This window comes from Pyxicephalus adspersus, chromosome 8 (genome assembly GCF_032062135.1).
Source record: "Pyxicephalus adspersus chromosome 8, UCB_Pads_2.0, whole genome shotgun sequence".
Classification (NCBI taxonomy): domain Eukaryota; kingdom Metazoa; phylum Chordata; class Amphibia; order Anura; family Pyxicephalidae; genus Pyxicephalus; species Pyxicephalus adspersus.
The window spans coordinates 50,562,299-50,580,049 of NC_092865.1; the positions used below are offsets into that span (position 1 = coordinate 50,562,299).

Consider the following 17,751-nt stretch of genomic DNA (forward strand, 5'->3'; position numbering starts at 1 on the left):
AGCCAAACTTTGATTCCCCCCCAAAATGCCTCCCCTCTACCCCTAAAGGTCCCTATGTTTATTTTATTATACAGTTTTGTTTTTCCAAAGGTGGACACTCTTGTAGTTGGGACTATTAAGACACCTTAATCAAGGATATACATTTTTTATAAAAACATATTTATTCCAAACCAATTTATAAACAACACAACGTTGGCATTTAATATATTGTGAAGTCATTTTAGTCATCAAACACCCATTGGTTGCCCGACGCGTTTCGCAGCTATTTCTTCTGCTTCCTGGGAAAAAATCCATCGCAACTATGCACAATTGTAGTGACTTCATTAGATTCATCATATCATATACCATATCAGTATTCTCCCGAGGAATTCTTTTGAACTGGGTGGGAAGAATCCTTAGGAGGGTGGCAGCCCCTGTATTGTGACCCAGCTATTCAGTAACCACCCAAAAACAGCCTGGGGGTTACCGAAAAGTGCTGGGTGGTGTACTTGGCAAAAAAGGGGTGGGGGGAACCTTGCATATTATTTTTATTATTATACAGATCCTTCCACATGTATTAATGCCAAATATATCATGCACTGGGTCCACTTCCACTCTCAATTGTTTTCCAGCAGTGGGCAGACCTTGGTGTGGGGCACCAAAGCATGAACATAATTGCTCTGTAAGTTGAGGGTGCTGAACCCCCCTTAAGAGCAGGCCCAGGACACCCTTCACTCACAGAGGACTGGTGTCCTTACTGAGGTGTCCCATACCGAGGACCACTCACCGAGGAGGAAGTGGACCCTATGAATAATGTGAAACATATTCCTCCAGAGGTTGCTGAGGGTTTCCCATTCAATGAGCAGTTTGTACCTCTCAGGTCAGTTTAGGTGACATCAATGATCTTTTTGGCTATCTGAAAGGGTGACATTCTTCCCAATGGCCAGCAATGTAAGAGGAATTCTTCCCACTGACCACCACATTATTGTGCTGTGGATATAGTAATTATAGGAGAGGGGGGGGGCTGAACATTTTTTTAAGGGTTTCCCCAATTCTAAGAAGTTGAGAAAGCTTGGTCTACATGCAGTCCATAGTTAGATGCATGGCATTTCTCAGGGCAGGTTTTAGTGATTGGGTTTAAATCTTTAAACGCATTGGCTGCATCGCTTTGGGATGTGTAAAAAGTATGAAAGAACTAAAGAAAAGATATTTTATAGACCAGATCAGAATATTTTTTTTCTGAAGAAAATCAACTAATTTCCCTTACCTGAGAGCCAAGGTGTTTCAGAGATTTTGGGTCTCCGCATTTCCTGATTGAGAGCAGATTTTGGGGCATTCGGGGGGGGGGGGGGGGGGGTTGGGGTAATTTAGGATTATTCTATCTCTCAGCCACTATCTATCTCTCGGCNNNNCTATTGTACGTACCATTTGAGGAAATGCAACACGATCTGTGTAGCTGTGCCGAGTGTGGCTTCGCAACGCTGTGATTAGGGAGCAGGCCTCTGAATGTTTCTGGTTAACGTTTTTTTCCCCCCCGCAGAGAGTCAACATACAAATATCATTGGATGTACAAGATTGTTTCACTTATGGCACAGTGCGGCAGGAGGGCTCAGCTGTCACTTACGGTTTGAAGGCTGTGCTTTGCCTTCAAATCTCTCCAAAGTTCTTGTCCCACTTACCTTTCTGACCTGATAGAAGAATACTGCCTTATCTGCTCCTTTTGCTCCTCCAATGACCCACTAATGACGTCCTCACTCATAACCTCATCACACACACGGCTCTAAGACTTTTCTAGAGCTGCTCCGACTCTCTGAAATGGTATTCCTCCTAATCAGCTTTCTCCTACTTTCTGTTCCTTTAAAAGAGCACTCAAAACGAATCCTCACTGCTCACCCACCATTTCATATCTCCCCTCCTATTGCATGCTGCTTCACCACCTATTAGATTGTAAGCTCTTTTGGGCAGGGTCCTCTTTTCCTTCTGTGTCACTCTTTGTATTTGTCTGTCATTTGCAACCCCTATTAAATGTACAGCTCTGCATAATATATTAATAAAAAAATACTGTTTTTATTATTAATAACTCCAAGCAGATATAAATGGTGCAGAATAATGCAGCTCTTCTATATGTTTGGGTAAAATGTACCAGTAAAAGGTAAAACTAGGGCTGTACTTACTTTACCTCCATCTTCTACATCCCTGGGTGTGACATCCTTGTCCTTTTAGTAAATTCCCATGGAGTGCAAAGCAGGTGAAATAACATGAGAAGACTCTCCAATCCATCATAAGATGCTCCGCATTCCACAGACTGACTTTATCCCTTGCAGATTAGTTTTTTTTTTTTTTTTTTACATACATTACATACAGTAGATGACTTTATAAAGGGAAAGGAAGCCTGACCAGCAGAAGTTTACCTCACATTTAGGTGAATTCACTTTCAATGGGTAACATTCTAGCTTCTGATTTGTTGAAGCCATTTAAGACCCGTGGTGGGCCGAATGGTGCTTCCAACTTCCAACTCAAGTGAATAGGGGCGGTCAGGACGCAGCAACATGCTGCCTTTGCCACGCTATTGTGTCCTGAAAATCTGCGTTGCATGCAAATCTTGTTTCCTGCAGTACAAGTTGCCTCCCCCATCCACACAACAGCTCTGTGCCCGGGAGCTGTCAGTCGCGTGGTTTAACACTGAGGGTCTAAATGGGTCATAAGGCTGTTCACAGACTTGCAGTGAACTTGCAATGCAGTTTCCTCTTTCTCACGCCCCTTAATTGCTTCCTTGGGTAAGACGCTGCATGTGCCAGCCCCACCTGGTGTCAAACGTGCAAGCGCTGGTTGTTTAGGAAGATATACAAGCTGCTTATACCCGCCGCTAGTCTGAACCAAGCCCTAAGATTTTCTTGGAGCAAATCAGAATCGGTAAATTTAAACCCAAGGGCACACATTTTAAAGCAGACCAGTCCTTCAATTTGATGGCTGCATTGGTTTTATTGTCAAAGGCCATTTTCAGCAGGTACAGAATATCAATGAACAAACAACCATATGCACAACACTGGTACAATGCACTCATAGCAGGCCTGAGCTAAAGTTCCCAATTTAATCTATGAGATGGCATCAGGTTGATGCAAATTAAAGAAAAGGTGACACCATAGACATTTGTCATGTGTTTGGTGAACCAGCAGAACTGCAGGTTTCAGCCAGAAAGGGATGAGAGGAAGTTAGAATGTCTACATCAGGAATAGGCAGACTGAGGTTGTTGCTCAGTAGTTATATTACAATGGGCCTATTTTTTAAAGCTCTCCAAGGCTGGAGAAGATACACTTTCATCAGTGAAGCTGGGTGATCCAGCAAACCTGGAATGGATCTGGTCCAGGATTCAAAACATTTGCTAGCACATTACTTTGAAAAAATCCATTCCAGGTTTGCTGGATCACTCAGCTTCACTGATAAAAGTGTATCCTCTCCAGCCTTGGAGAGCTTTAATAATTCACCCCAAGGCAGGATCACCAAGTGAAAATGGAGCCTGAAAAAAGAAAACAAATGCAGCCAGCACATTTTAGCTACACTAAACACGTTACATTTTTAGTTTTGGGGTTAGATACACTCTTGTAGAATAAATACACGGAGCACATATTTTTTTCTAGACACATCTGTCTCTGTTATATTTATGTAATCCATACTTCCAGGATTCCACTAAGCAAGCGGCACCTGCAGAAGCGCTGATGTTATTCCAGCTCTTGCCTTGCACATACAAGCTAAACTTTTGCCCTTTTTAATATCTCTATCAAGGCAGTGAAAGGGTCAATGAAATCTGGAGATTGGAATTCCTGGAATAATTGAAAAGGCCTCAAGTCGATACCCGCTGTCCCCAAATGATTCCCCTGCGTCGTATTCACCAGACGGATCTGTTTCCACTTTCCATCGAAAATCTCCAAAAGCTGAACGTTGTTTTCTGCCCGATAACCGTCAGTGTTTTTTGAACTCATGTGAGCGCTCGAGGGAGACGAGATTAAGGGGAAGCCAATGCAGCCGGTGCATCTGTGTGTTCTGTACTGAGCTGGGTGACGCAATGATCGGGGTAAAGACGAGCGAACCTTCAGATCAAGCGATCAGTGGCCTCATTAGAAGAGTTCAGGACTAGGCCGCATTAGGAAGAGAGAAGTATTGAGCTTTGGAAAGATGTTGTAGTTTGTGAGGTCACCGAGGAGCCAATTCTGAAATCCGCAGAAATGGTTCCGGTAAAGAAATTCACAATCTGTTTGTGTAAGCGTGGAGAACAAAGTCAAAGCGCAACCATTACTAATATTATACACTATTTATTAGCACCAACATATTATGCGGCGCTGTACATTTAATAGGGGTTGCAAATGACAGACATATACAGACAGTAACACAGGAGGAGGAGAGGACCCTGCCCCGAAAAGCCTACAATCTAGGAGGTGGGGGTGAGTAACACACAATAGGAGGGCGGATATAGAATGGTAGGAAGAAGTGAGGGTTTAGGAGACAGAAGAAGACGTAAGTGTGAAATGATGGGTTTTGGGGGCTCTTTTAAATGAGCAGAAAGTACGAGCAAGCTGAATAGGATGAGGAAGACCATTCCAGAGAGTTGGGGCAGCTCTAGAAAAGTCTTGGAGCCGTGTGTGTGATGAGGTTATGAGTGAGGAAGTCATTAGTAGATCATTGGAAGAGTGAAGAGAGCGACTAGGGGAGTATTTTTTTCTATCAGGTCAGAAAAGTAAGTTGGGCAAGATCTGTGGAGGGATTTGAAGGCAAAGCACAGGAGCCTGAATTGGATTCTAAGGTGAAATGGAAACCAATAAAGAGAACTGCAAAGAGAGGCAGCAGAAGAGGAGCGGTGGGAAGGATTGATGAGTCTGGCTGCAGCATTCATAATAGATTGTAGAGGAGAGAGTCGAATTAGTGGAATACCAGAGAGTCCAGTTGAAACCCATATTAGGGAATGTACCTAATATCGTTCAATATTTGTTGCTGTAAATAATATTTTGTGATTGTTTTCAGTAGAAAAAAGAATGATAGATAAACGAGCGCCATGCACACAGTGTAGTTCTATTCTATAAAGAGGGGAGAACGGGTGGCACTCTATTGTGCTCTTCTTTATTTCCTTGTATTACGGTTGTTCACAGTCAGTCGTTCATGGATCAGTCAGGACAGACTCATGAATGACGTTGGGCGACTGATGTGCACATCTCGGATTCTTGCCTGAGTGTTCGTATCAAATGAAATTCATCTGACGTGTGTACATAGCGTTACTCATCTGTGCCCATTCCTTGCAGGGCACCGCCATCTTTTTCCTTCTTCTCTTCCTTAGACAATCTTTTGCTATTTTGATTGGTTGGACCAAGGTGAGGCAAGTCCTGTACAAGTTCAATCATACCCTGTGCACACTGAGGAAGCTGAAATTGCTGGGTATTTTGACAACCAAAGCTGACGCTGCTCATGCACAGCTCAGCTTTTTGCCAGAAACCCGAAGTTATCAGGCCGGTAGGAGAGATTATTGCAGGTGGGATATCGCCGGTCCCTTTCTGAAATATTGACTGGCCTGATCAAGTGGAACTTTGGTCACAACTGACCAAATCTGAATCTGAATTCTTCTGTCATCTTACTTCTTAGAACTGGAACTTTAGCGTCAAGCTGTCACAGTTGGACCAGCAATTTCAATTTGCTAAATATGTTCCAGATGCTTTAAAACAATAAAGTGTTGAATATCTTATTAGTATATAAAGTAGCCACAGCATAAGAGTAGAAATGCCAGTCTTCAAGTGACAGCAGAGTGTTACCTTTGCGCTCTGTTTGAAAGCAGTGGTCTCTTTGCTGAGGTCCAGCTGCTCTTCAACTGAGGCAGACCTAAAACCTTGTAATCGGCAAAGCTCAGGTTCTCTGCTGATTGTAGAGCAATAGTTCTGACCCAGTAGAGAGGTTATTTCTCCCATACAAAGAGCAAGGGTCTCCTTGATAAAGGAACAGACTTTTCTACTTCTCCGCTATGGTCCCCCAAGAATCCTCTTCATCAGGCTGTCTTATATTAGAGTCAGACTTCTGATTTCATATGCCAGGAAGCATAGCCAGTCCCTGGATCCATTCCTAGCAGGTCCACACTCACTTCCTGCTCCCTGATTGGACAGTGAACTATGACCAATGTTATAAGGCCATGCCTAAGCTCATGCTGGTATCTCCTCTCCTGTCAATGGGACCAATATAGGCACAGTGTGCCAAAAGCTTTATTGCCTTCTAGTGCTTGCTCACCTTTTAACTATACTCTCTGATCCTGCACAGGGGATCCCAGGAGGAGGATATGAAGGCAAATACAGCTACCCTTTTTACCTGCATTAAAAATTCATTGCATTTTTAGCAACTGAATCCTTTCACAAATTGTCTTTTTAAAAAGAAAAGTGTCAAAATCCTTGGCATGTAATGGGTAGCCAAGACACACACACCAGCAGCTGTTACATTTACAGATTATAAATGTTTTCTCCAACTCCATCATCAGCTTGCAGCTCACAGTCATCTCAGTGCAGCAGCGATGCTTGCAAAGTAATATGAAGAATAATATATATTTTCCTAATATCAGGAACACTAAAGGGATAGATTATATAGATAATTGCCATTTGAACTTTATTTTTTACTTAAAAACAACACTTTGGAAAACGACAATTTCAATTTTTTTTTAAAAAAAAAAGGTGCTTGTCTTCTAGGCTTGTAATTTCTAGGCTGAAATCCAATGAATAAGTCAGTGTTCTTCTCTGAGCAGTAGGGGGCAGTGTTCCCCAGGGATGTAGCATACCTGGAATGCTCAGGCTTGGGGGGGGGGTCACAGCCAGCAACTGACCTTGTGTCGTGTTAAACCACGGCCACGGTTCATTGTATACAAATACCGCTCCCTACTGACATTACAAACCTGTCACCAGTTAGCGTCCAAATCAGTAAAAGGTGCCAGGGCTGCCTTGAACTGTTGTATTGGAGCCCAGACAGCTGCCTTGTGATGACAAGGCTGCCAAATAAAGAATGCCTTGGACCAGGCCCTGAACATTAGAGCTTGTTTCAGTTTTTACGACCCCGGCCAGAGGTGACTGTCCCCAACGCTGAAGGAGGGTTCATATCTAGGGCTCAGATTAGAGATGTAAACACCAAGATTGGCAATTACATTTCGGCATGGGATACTTTTTCAGAAGAAGCCTCTGAGAGACAAAGAAAAAGAGAGAAGTTCTAATATCATCTCCAGGGTTCTCCCCAGGCCCTTTTAGCTGGGCTCACCACCCGGCACTTTTCAGCACCCACCCGGCTGTTTTTGAGTGGTTACTAAAGAGTTTAGTCACAATACAGGGGCTGCCACCCACCTACAATTTCTTCCCACCCGCCTTGAAATAACTTCTGGGTTGAGCACTGATCTCAATTCAGAACTAAAATGCTTCTAATGCATCTGCTGCAAATACAAAAATCTATGATGATGAAAAATGACAGCAGGCATACAATGCACTGCACACAATTTTTGTACTTGTGGCAGAGGCACTATGAAAAGGATTTAAGATAAAGTCCCATTCAGCCATTGAAAAGGTCCATAAAGGGGCACTGGGACAGGGAGATTTCGGTTGCATTGGGCTTTGCTTCAGCTAGTTAGAATTGTTTTTTTTTTTTTTTTAAGGTTACTCCCTTTTTAGGTGAAACCAGGATCATAGGGAAGGACAGCAGGCTTTTTTTGCTTTTGTAAAAGAACCAGCAAGCACTCCAGGTACTAAAAAAGTTGAAAATGTCTGAAGGGTTCACTTGAAGCCTGACTCCTGTGCATGGGCCGCTGCTGAAACCTCAGAAGCTTCTAAATTGCCAGTGATGGTAATTGCTTCCTCTCTCAGTTTGAGAAGCTGATCATCAAAGGTGGAGGTGACAGTGGGGAATTCCTTTGCTCTGACCTGGAGAGTGATTACTGGGCAGGAGAATGCATTGATTACCTGCAGCGCTTCATCGCATTCATTGTGGACTTAAAGTGAACCTATGCATTGGCTACACTAGGTTACAGGTTCTCTTTAAAACAGGGACCATGAGCAGTCAGTACTTACCTTTTTTCCTGCCCTGATCAACTGCAGGATGACAGATCCCTGTGTGGGTTTTAATGTTTTAGGCAAGTCAGAACACACAATGTGCTGTGTATGTAGGCACCTCTATCATGCGATTGGTTTACTTGTGGTCACATGTTACTCCCTACACTTGTTCCAAAGTAACAACACTTCTCATTCATAGATACAACAATGTGAGCAGTATTCGCCTCAGAATTATTTTTAAGATGGGTGGCGAGAAAATGTAGGCTAGTGGCAGCCCCTGTATTGTGCCCCACCTTTTCATTAACAACCCAAAAATAGCCAGGGGGGTTACTGAAAAGTCCCGGGTGGTGCGCCCAGCTAAAAGGAGCTGGGGAGAACTCGGATGAGCATCATATAAAAGGACTATAGGACTTTTTTTTTGCAGTTATCAAGCATCCAGCTGGAAAGAATCCTCTTTGATTGATTCAGGTGAAAATATATCCCATGGTGTCATTAGTGATCCATCGTGCCATGTACAACCAGCTCCAAGTGAGGACTGTTGTAGTCCCTACAGCAGGGGTACCTCCTGGTTGTCCTCTTCTCTGCACAGAGCAAACTTTCAAAGTCAAGCAAAATCATGCCAGGATTTTGCCCTGCCCCTCGACATCTGTGACATGCTATGGAGAAGAACCACTGAATCATAAGGGGGAGGTTGCAGAGAATGCAGTCATGTGAAAGGAGGCTGCAGAATTGCCAGCACTTACATGCTTTGGGCTGCGGCAGATCATATAAATGCCAGTGTCAGTAATGTCAGTGTTTTCAGGAGTGCATTAGGAATTCACAGACTGATATTATTTGTTTCTTGGTGGCTTTTCCCACTGGAAATCCGTCTCCCCAGCACGGGGCCAAGCTTTGTGTTGCATTGTGAGGCAGCCATGTCGCCAGCCTGTCCTGTCTGCTTGCAGCCCGTCCCGTTTAACAATGAGCACATTCAGGTCTCACTCATGTTTTCAGTTATTAAGAAAACACTCAGCTGTGTCTACTGCTGACTTTAATCTGGTTTTACATTCGATGTCCCAAACCCTGCACCCCCCCAATGCTTTACATTTTGTTGCCTGTTGAGAATGCTGGAAAATGAGTGCAAACAACATTTATCAGGACAACATTTATCAGAATAGCTGCACATTTCACAAGACAACGTGTGCCCTTTTCACCTTTTTTAAATCTTTTTACAGATTTTAGAGTTGCTTCCCAGGATGGCTGCATGGCATTACATAGGGCAGGTTTTCTTATGGTGAAAACAGTGAACCATGCCTGCCATAGGTGTGTTAAAACAGCCACTGTCTCCATCAAAAGCCAATGGGGTGGCAACACAGGTATCCAGTTGGAAGGGACAGGAGGAGTGTGGTCTCTAGGTAGCACTGGAAGTGCCTCGGCAAGTAGCTACATGACAAAAAATTGTTTTAATGAAAGCTGCAGATTTAAAGTTGAATTTCTGTCTTATGAAGAAGGCCCAAAAGAGTGCAGCACTGTGCCATGAATACCAGGCATTACAAGTAATGATTTGGACCTGGTATCATCCTTTTGCAGCCCCTGGATGGCAGAGCTGGAATGAGATGAGGAAGCCTTATAGAAGTCAATTTTTTTAAGTGCTGATAGAAGAAAGAAGAAGACGACTAAAAAGATGTGAGCCTATTGCTGTGCTTCTCATTCACTGTCCAGTCACTGCGGGGGGGCGGGTGCATGACAACCTGGGCTCAAAGAAAGTGGATTGAATGATGCTCCTAACTGCACTGCAACCTCGGTGCCAGTCTGATCAAACCCTTACACTCCGGTCCAATGGCTAATGCCTAGGCTCAGAAAGTGTCAGGTTGGTCTAATTCAGTTTCTCAACCAGGGTTCCTCTAGAGGTTGCTAGGGGTTCCTTGAGCAGTTTGTGACCCTCAGGTCAGTTACCTCTGACACCAATGATCTCTTTGGTGATCTGTAAGGGTGGCAGCTTTCCCAAAGACCAGCAATGTAAGAGGCATTCTTCCTACTGACTACCACACTAATATACTGTGAGCTGTAAAGATAGCAATTATACCAAGACCTGAAAATTATTTCAGGGGTTCCCCCATGTTAAAAAGGTTGAGAAACATTGATCTTTTGACTGGGGGAGAAGGAAACTCGGGAAGAAGCGTTTCTTAAGTCTCTTATCCCCAAGTGATTAGACCAACCATTCTGAGTAAAACCCCTAACATAAATCCCAGGTCTGGAGGAACCATTGCTAAAACCAATTCATTGGGTGTCCAGGCCCATACATTAGTGGTCAGTTGGAATATTGTTGCCCCTACAGTGTTGGTTTGAATGCCACCAATAAAGCGGATGTAATGATCTCCGGGGCCATGCTGCTGTCTCAGCTTAGTGGTGTTGGCTCACAAACTGTGCAGGCACCAGCAAACAAAGGTCAGGCATCCACAGCTGTTACAAGGATGAGAGTTGTTGGATTAGATTGAAATTTTGTATCAAGTCACATGGTAGAAGGTTGCAACAGGAGGTTGCAACTGCCAGGAACAACAATTTGTCAACACAAAAACTGCATATTTTTGATATTTTTGCTGCTGAAATATCAATCTTGGAAGATCTGAGCAAAGATCCCTTCATCCTTCATGAGAGAAAATCAGATGTTGGCATACAGTCCCCACATTACTTCTTTTCCACCACAAGATATCCTTGGTCTTCTGGCCCGAGTGACACCCTTAAGACTGAAGACAGTACTAAGAATGCAGGGCGTCATGGGCTTAAAGATTGGACAGGATTTCACATCTACAGATCTTGACAACAAGACAACTTTTGCTGGTTTATGCTGATCATTTAATTGAAGCCACCCAATCTGAGGAAGGGAGACCAAGATATCTTTGCTTGCGTAACTTGCATAATACATTGGCAGCAGCATTCATTCTACATTTTGGAGCTGCTAAGTGAATAATTAATGCAAATTGTGTAAAAATTGATTAATGCTTTTCTATTTTTGAAGTCTGCTTTCCCGTTTGAAGTGAAATTATTCTTATTAATATTTTTTTTGTTATACAGAAAATTAAATTAAAAGCTTTCCAAGCATCCACCACAAATAGAATTGCTTTATATATTGTCTTCATTTACATAGTGCTGACATATTATGCAATGCTTAATTCAAATCAACAGTTTGATGTTTTCACATCTGAGCACTGCTCTATCTGGTCTTTTTATTTTCAAAGGAAGAGAATGGAAATTGAAAAAATAAATAGATTCTGCATTGTGCATAATTGTGGTAAATTAGCTGAAATCAGGCTTTCGGTGGGCGTGTCTCTTGTGTGCAATGATGGGTAGCAAGAAGGGGAGGGGAGGTGCTTGGATGTGGTTTAATAGGGAAGTGAGCTCAGGATGGTCATCACAAGTTTTAAAGTATTCCAAAAAGCAACAGGAGGTGGAGGTCACTGCATTATATGCATTGCATTGCATTCTGTATCCGAAATGCAAAGAAAATATAGCAATTATTGCTGCCATGGCATTGACTTTTGCGGTATTGGAAAAAGGTTTCAATTTCCCAAAAAGTTTATTCTGCTAACTCCTATGTCCTGTAGTGGTGGAGGAGCTTGCAGCAGGCACCAACGGTCATTGTTGATGGTGATGTAGATACCAGAAAAGATAAAACCAGTAAATGAAAGAAAGAGAAAAGACAAAAGGCTTTTTGTAGTAAAAAGTGCACGTTCGCAAACTATGCTAAACATAATGGAGCTACTGATTAAACAAACAAGTATAAAACAACTCAAAATTCAATTAAGTACGTGATATTTTCCGATGCGCTTTACTGAATGGCTTCCTCGGGGGCGGGTAGAAATTGATTAGACCTATAACACAATATAAGATATATATATATATATATATATATATATATATATATATATATATATATATATATAAATTCCCATGAAAACTTCTTCAAACCATACAATAGACACATTTAAATCCATACATATAAACATTATCATGGTTGCAGATCATGACAAATGTTGAACAGCTTATGAAGAGCCGTTTAGTAACCATTTCAGTACCTTTGACTCGTATAGTTTTTTTTTTTTTTTTTACTTTTTTTCATATTTTATCACTAGCATGTACAATATTATTAATTCCGAAATTTTGGCATTCTGTGATCTTTATTTTAGCCTGTAGTTTTTAAACGTCTCTTCACAAGCCGTTCAACATATGTTATGATCTGCACCCATTAAGTTCATATGTGTCTATTGTATGGGTTTAAGAAGATTTCATGGTTATATCTATCTCTTATATTGTGTTATATATCTAGTCAACAGGTAACCCTCCCCTGATGAAGCCATACGGTGAAACGCCTTGCCTAGTTTTCCCAAAGCTTCCTGTGTATCCTTTGGATCTGTATTGCTTACTTGATTGAATTTTGAGTTGTTTTATACTTGTTTGTTCAATCATTAGCTTAGTTATGTTTAGCCTAGTTTGCTAACCTGTACTTTTTAAAGTAAACAATTTGTCGTTGCCACAAAAAGCCTTTCGTCGCCTCTCTTTCTTTGAATCATTGGTTTTGGCATATATTAAGGCTTGGCAACCATGTTTATGCTAATGATAAAGGTTCTTGAGTTATTTTAATTTTTAGCAGAAGAGGTAAGTTTTGACCTTTCTTCCCTGGGTTGGCTACATTTGTTCCCTCTATGAAGGGTACCATCGCTGTCATCCAGTATGAACTTTAATCATATCTCCCTCTCGTCATCTACAACCTTGGGCACTTTTTCTATCAACTATTAGCAGGCATTTAGCAAGGGCGAAGTGGTGCAGAGAGAATATGCAAACCTTGAATTGCAATGCAAATTGAACTTTTAATTGACTCTTCTTGTGTTCTCAAGTTTTCAGATGTGTGTGCGCTCTTCACCCAAGCTTATAAAGCTTTAACCAAACAAACTGTATGGTTCAGACCAGATTTGCCAGGAAGGTCAGGCAGGAGTTCAACTTTTACAAATGCATGATCAAACAGGTCAATATTGTATAAAAGGGCAGGTGATGTCCCTTCTGCAATAATGCCTGATCATTTCAGGTTTCAGGTGACAAAGCTGAGCATGGTGCATGCCCACTGTAAGCTTTGATTGCCAAGGAAACCCAGCAATTCTTGCTTCTCTTGCATGTGCCAGGCATGAATGAATTATTGTGTGGGATTTACAGCAATCAGGCATGGCCAAACAAGATGGTCAAAGACTGTCTCTAGGAAAAAGAAAATAAGAGAGATGGTGGCTTCCTGCAATGGAATGCAGATAGGTGAGTTGCACAGCTTTACTTTTGCTTCAATCCGTTAAGAGGCTACTGGTCTACATGTTTACATGGTCACACGTGTAGTCTCAGCTCTTTACAGCACAGTGAGTGGCTACAAATGAAGACAAAAGAGCATGAATTGTAGCCACAGGCAGTTCTCTGCAAAATATATGCACAGGTATTTGTAGGGACTATTTGAATGTGATTTAAAAACAAGGAATATTTTAATAAGACATAAAACATATACGTATGTTTTTGACTCTAGTGATGCTTCAAATACACAACTGATTTTAATATAATCCTTGAAACAATAATAATGACTTTGCTGCCCATTGTTACAGACAATATTTTACATTTGGTTGTTCTGTTGATTATTCTTTGCTGCTCTGTTGCCGAACAGAAATTGCCTTCCATTGTGTCTTACTTTTGGCTCTTGTTGGTTTTTCATAATAAAACTTAAACTGTGACTTGTGCTTCAATGAACCATAACTAAGCCTCATAACCCGCATTGATTTGCAGCTCCGTGCCTTGTAAGGGAAGTGCCACAAAAGCTCAGAAAATTAGAGAACAGCGTTAGAATTATCTGAACAACAGAAGTATTATCTGCGGATCTCCGTTTGTGTTTTTTTTCCCCCCAGTTTTCTAAACCATTACAAACCTGCATCTCTGCCAGGGCATCATTAGCAGAGCGTGGTCTGTTCCCAATTCCACTTCGATCAAGAGGATTATCTTATTTCAAGGCTGGTAGTGATGGATGGTTAGTAAGGAATAACAGAACCGGGGCTACGTTTCACCAGACCTCTGCTTTCAATCAGTGGAGGTTTCTCAGTTTGAAGTTTGTTTTGCTGTAGAAATTAACAGCCGTGTACTGTTAATAAGTGGTTGACATGACCCGGGCAGTTTTGGACGTAGTGTGTAGGTTCATGCTTGGCAGTGCATTGTATAGTAATCTGCTATTTACCTGGTCAGCCTCATTTATCAAAGTGTGCAGGGAGGGTTATTCTTCTTGCCTAATGTAACCTGAATATAGAGTGGCCAAGTAGGTGCACAACCAGGTGGACATCTCCCTGAAATGGATTATTTACCTTAGAACTTGTGGTTGTTTATCTGAAACAATGGTAGTACTATGTTAGAGGAAAAACCAAGCACTGCTTCCTTTGGCTACTGCGTACTGGCCAGTCCTCCCTGCTGACTTACATATAATTTAAATTTAAATGTGGCCTCGATTATGACCAATAGCTGTTACCTTTTATATGGATCTTTTGCTGTATCTGTAATGCATTCACCCGTGTTGTTGTTTTTGATATAATGTTCCTCCATTGTTGACCACTCTGATGGGATGTGAGGGAACAATCTTTCAATCAGAGCAGTTTGGTGATCGATAAGGCCAGAGAAGATTTAGGTTGTGCCATTGATGCGGAGAGTCAGATTAGGGATGTACCAACCCACCATCATTACATTACTATAGTGTTCTCCATGGCAAATGTTTTTATGCTAAGATGTCTATGACCACCCATAAGTGGAACAAAACCCATCGATAGTCACCTGTCCCTGTTCTTTCAGGGGCTCTGTTATCTTCTCTCTTTGAGATCTCCCGCCATCCTGATTTCCCGGGTTGGGATGATGTCCCGACACATGCAAGGGAAGCCTAGATTGCCGGGTAACCCTAGCTGCTGGACAGCTAGGCGACGATCATGCATTTAATGGCATTGGCCTAGAATCCCAAAGAGTTTGTGTGTTCCATTTGTTAAAGACTCAATCCACCAATGTAGGATACCCATGGGTACCTTTGGCACTCATTTTCCATTGGCCAGGGACTCCAGGGCCCTTGTGTACCACCATGTTCCAGATCTCCAGTATCATTGTGCCATCGTTCCGGGTTGTAACACCGTCCCACTATTCCGGACCTACTTTTGTGAAACTTTAACATGAAATAAAGGGTTTTCCAAACCAATGTCTAACTTTAGACATACTGAATTTCAGGTAATTAAATTTTTGATTTTCTGGGATACCATATGTAATCCTCTAAAAAGCTGTTTTTCACCTGCTACAAGAGAAACAAAGAAGCGCCCTTTGTAGCGATGTCCTCCACTTTTTCTGCTCCTGAAAAGGTTTCATTTTCTTTAATCCCGCCAGTGCTGCTGTCAGCGAGGGAAATGGTTTTGGATGCTTTAAGCAGGTCAGTGAATGGGATGTGTATTATGGTTATCTGTGTGGTCAGCAGTTAAAGGCTGACCTTAAGCCGTTGCTCTATCCTACTCCTAGAGCCTTATCTTCTCATGACTCATGAATTTTATTCTCTGTGATGGATCTCTAGAAATTGGGAAAAAGCCTCTGTGAAAAGTGAAACCAAAGGTGAATCACTTGGTGCATCAAATACAAGTAAAATACAAATATATATATATATATATATATATATATATATATATATATATATATATATATATATATATATATGCACACTCTTTTTATTTGATCACACGGTTAAAATACGTACCTCAAAGGGCGAAAGTAATTAAAATCAATTATTCAATTACTAAATACTAAAGTTTTTGGATAGCCACAGATGTCACACAGATGATAGTCGCCGAGCTCCCTGTCTGTCCTCAGACGACTGATAAAAGTTGCTGCTACATTCTGTTCTCGGCTATTGGGTGAATGTAATGCACACAATAGGAATAATTTCCTTTTTGCTTGGAAAAGGGAACATTTGGAGCCTTGAGTGAATAAAAACCGTACAAGATGTTTTCACTTTCAGAGTAGCTGTACTACGAATATACATCTTAAAGTTGCCCTTTACCTTGCTTATGCAAGGTTATGCTTTACCCAAGCACTCACTGACCTTAATAGCTGCAATAACTGAGCAGGAATTCATCCTTAGAAGAAGAACTAAATCCTCACCACTCACCTATCTGTGATCCAGCACACAGTGCCGACATCTTTCTTCCCTTCCTTCTGCTACTGCGATCTTTGGTCTTCTTAATTGTCCGTGCCATGACCTAACTACCACACAAACATTAAGAAATTAATTCATCCCAGCACACGCAAGGGAAGCCAGGATTTCCAGGTTTGCCTGGCAAACATACCTGACACTGTGCACATGCAGCTCAGCTTTGACACCAGAAACCTGAACATTGCCATTCCCTTTTTGCAATAATGACCCGCCTAATCATGCTTAAAACCTAAAAGTGGGAGTTCCTCTTTAAGTATCACAGTTAAAGATTTTAAAGATCACTTTAAAGATCACAATCTGAAGTTGCATTTCAGCAGGCTCCTAAATTTGTGCTGCAAGAGAAAATTGGGGAAAACAAGCGGATGTTAATTCTTCCAGCATATGAGAATGATTTACTGCACAGTTGATGCAGCTACATGAAATAGTGATGACTTGTTTTAGCATTTTCATTGCCTGTTAAGAATATGTAAATCCTCTGTTTTCCATAGTCTTTTTTTTTACTGGGGAGCCTAAAGTGACCCTGTAATTTTGGTTTTGTAGCCTAAAAATCATCACAATAACATATATTGTACATCAAAAAACCTAGGATAGTAGCCAAACCTATTTTCTTTATATAGGAATTTTTATTCTACATCACGTGACATTTTTATTCTCTCCCTTTCTTTAGCCCTTTCTTTAAAACTTTTTATTTTCCCTCCCTGGGCAGGTGCGCAGATTATCGATTTAATGATGCTGGTCATTGATGTGACAAAGGGCATGCAGACGCAGTCAGCTGAGTGCTTGGTCATAGGTCAGATTGCTTGCAACAAGATGGTGGTGGTCCTGAATAAAATCGACTTGCTTCCAGAAAACAAGAGGCAGGGGGCTATCGACAAGATGACCAAGAAAATGCAGAAGACACTGGAGAGTACAAAGTATGTGAATCTTTTAAACAAGGCCAAATCCATAGTAATAGGAGACCCTGAATTCTCTGTCTTCTGTTTTAACCCCAGCCATGTGATAGGAGCCCTTTCCAGTTCTCCACATCATTGCCTGGTGACGTGGACCCTGTAGAATGCAATGGTGTGACGTCATATTGAAGAGACCAACTGGTGGTATTCCAAATCTGGAAAAGGTGTTCGTGAGGGATGTGTAATAGCAGTAAGAAACAGCAGTCAAAGCATTTTGGGCTTTAACCTCAGAGGTGGTGTAGCCTATGGTATACCTTTCAGTCCTCTACTTAACAGTTTTGCAATATGGGACAGGCCTGCACATAGCTTTAGCTGCTAACCTGGAGAAATCCCCAAATCTGAGACCACAATAAGATGTAAAAACAATATTATTGTCCATCATAGTGATAGCTCTAAAGAGGCAGCCTAGCTTTCACTAGTTAGAATTTGTATTATTATTTTTATTATTATTTTGGCACCAAATTAGCTATCAGCACTGTCAGAAAATGTAAGGAATACACAAACACCTCCCTATTCTATAGCAGTCACCTAGTGGTGTGTGCTG

General features: G+C 41.6%; 1 protein-coding gene across 1 annotated transcript in view; it reads left to right on the forward strand.

The window, feature by feature from the left end:
* Positions 1-17,751, forward strand: part of EEFSEC (eukaryotic elongation factor, selenocysteine-tRNA specific) — a 63,927-nt gene that overhangs the window by 5,643 nt on the left and 40,533 nt on the right. The window contains exon 2 of the mRNA XM_072421204.1: positions 16,964-17,171. Within this exon, the coding sequence (XP_072277305.1) occupies positions 16,964-17,171 (208 nt within the window). The remainder of the gene's footprint in view (positions 1-16,963; positions 17,172-17,751) is intronic.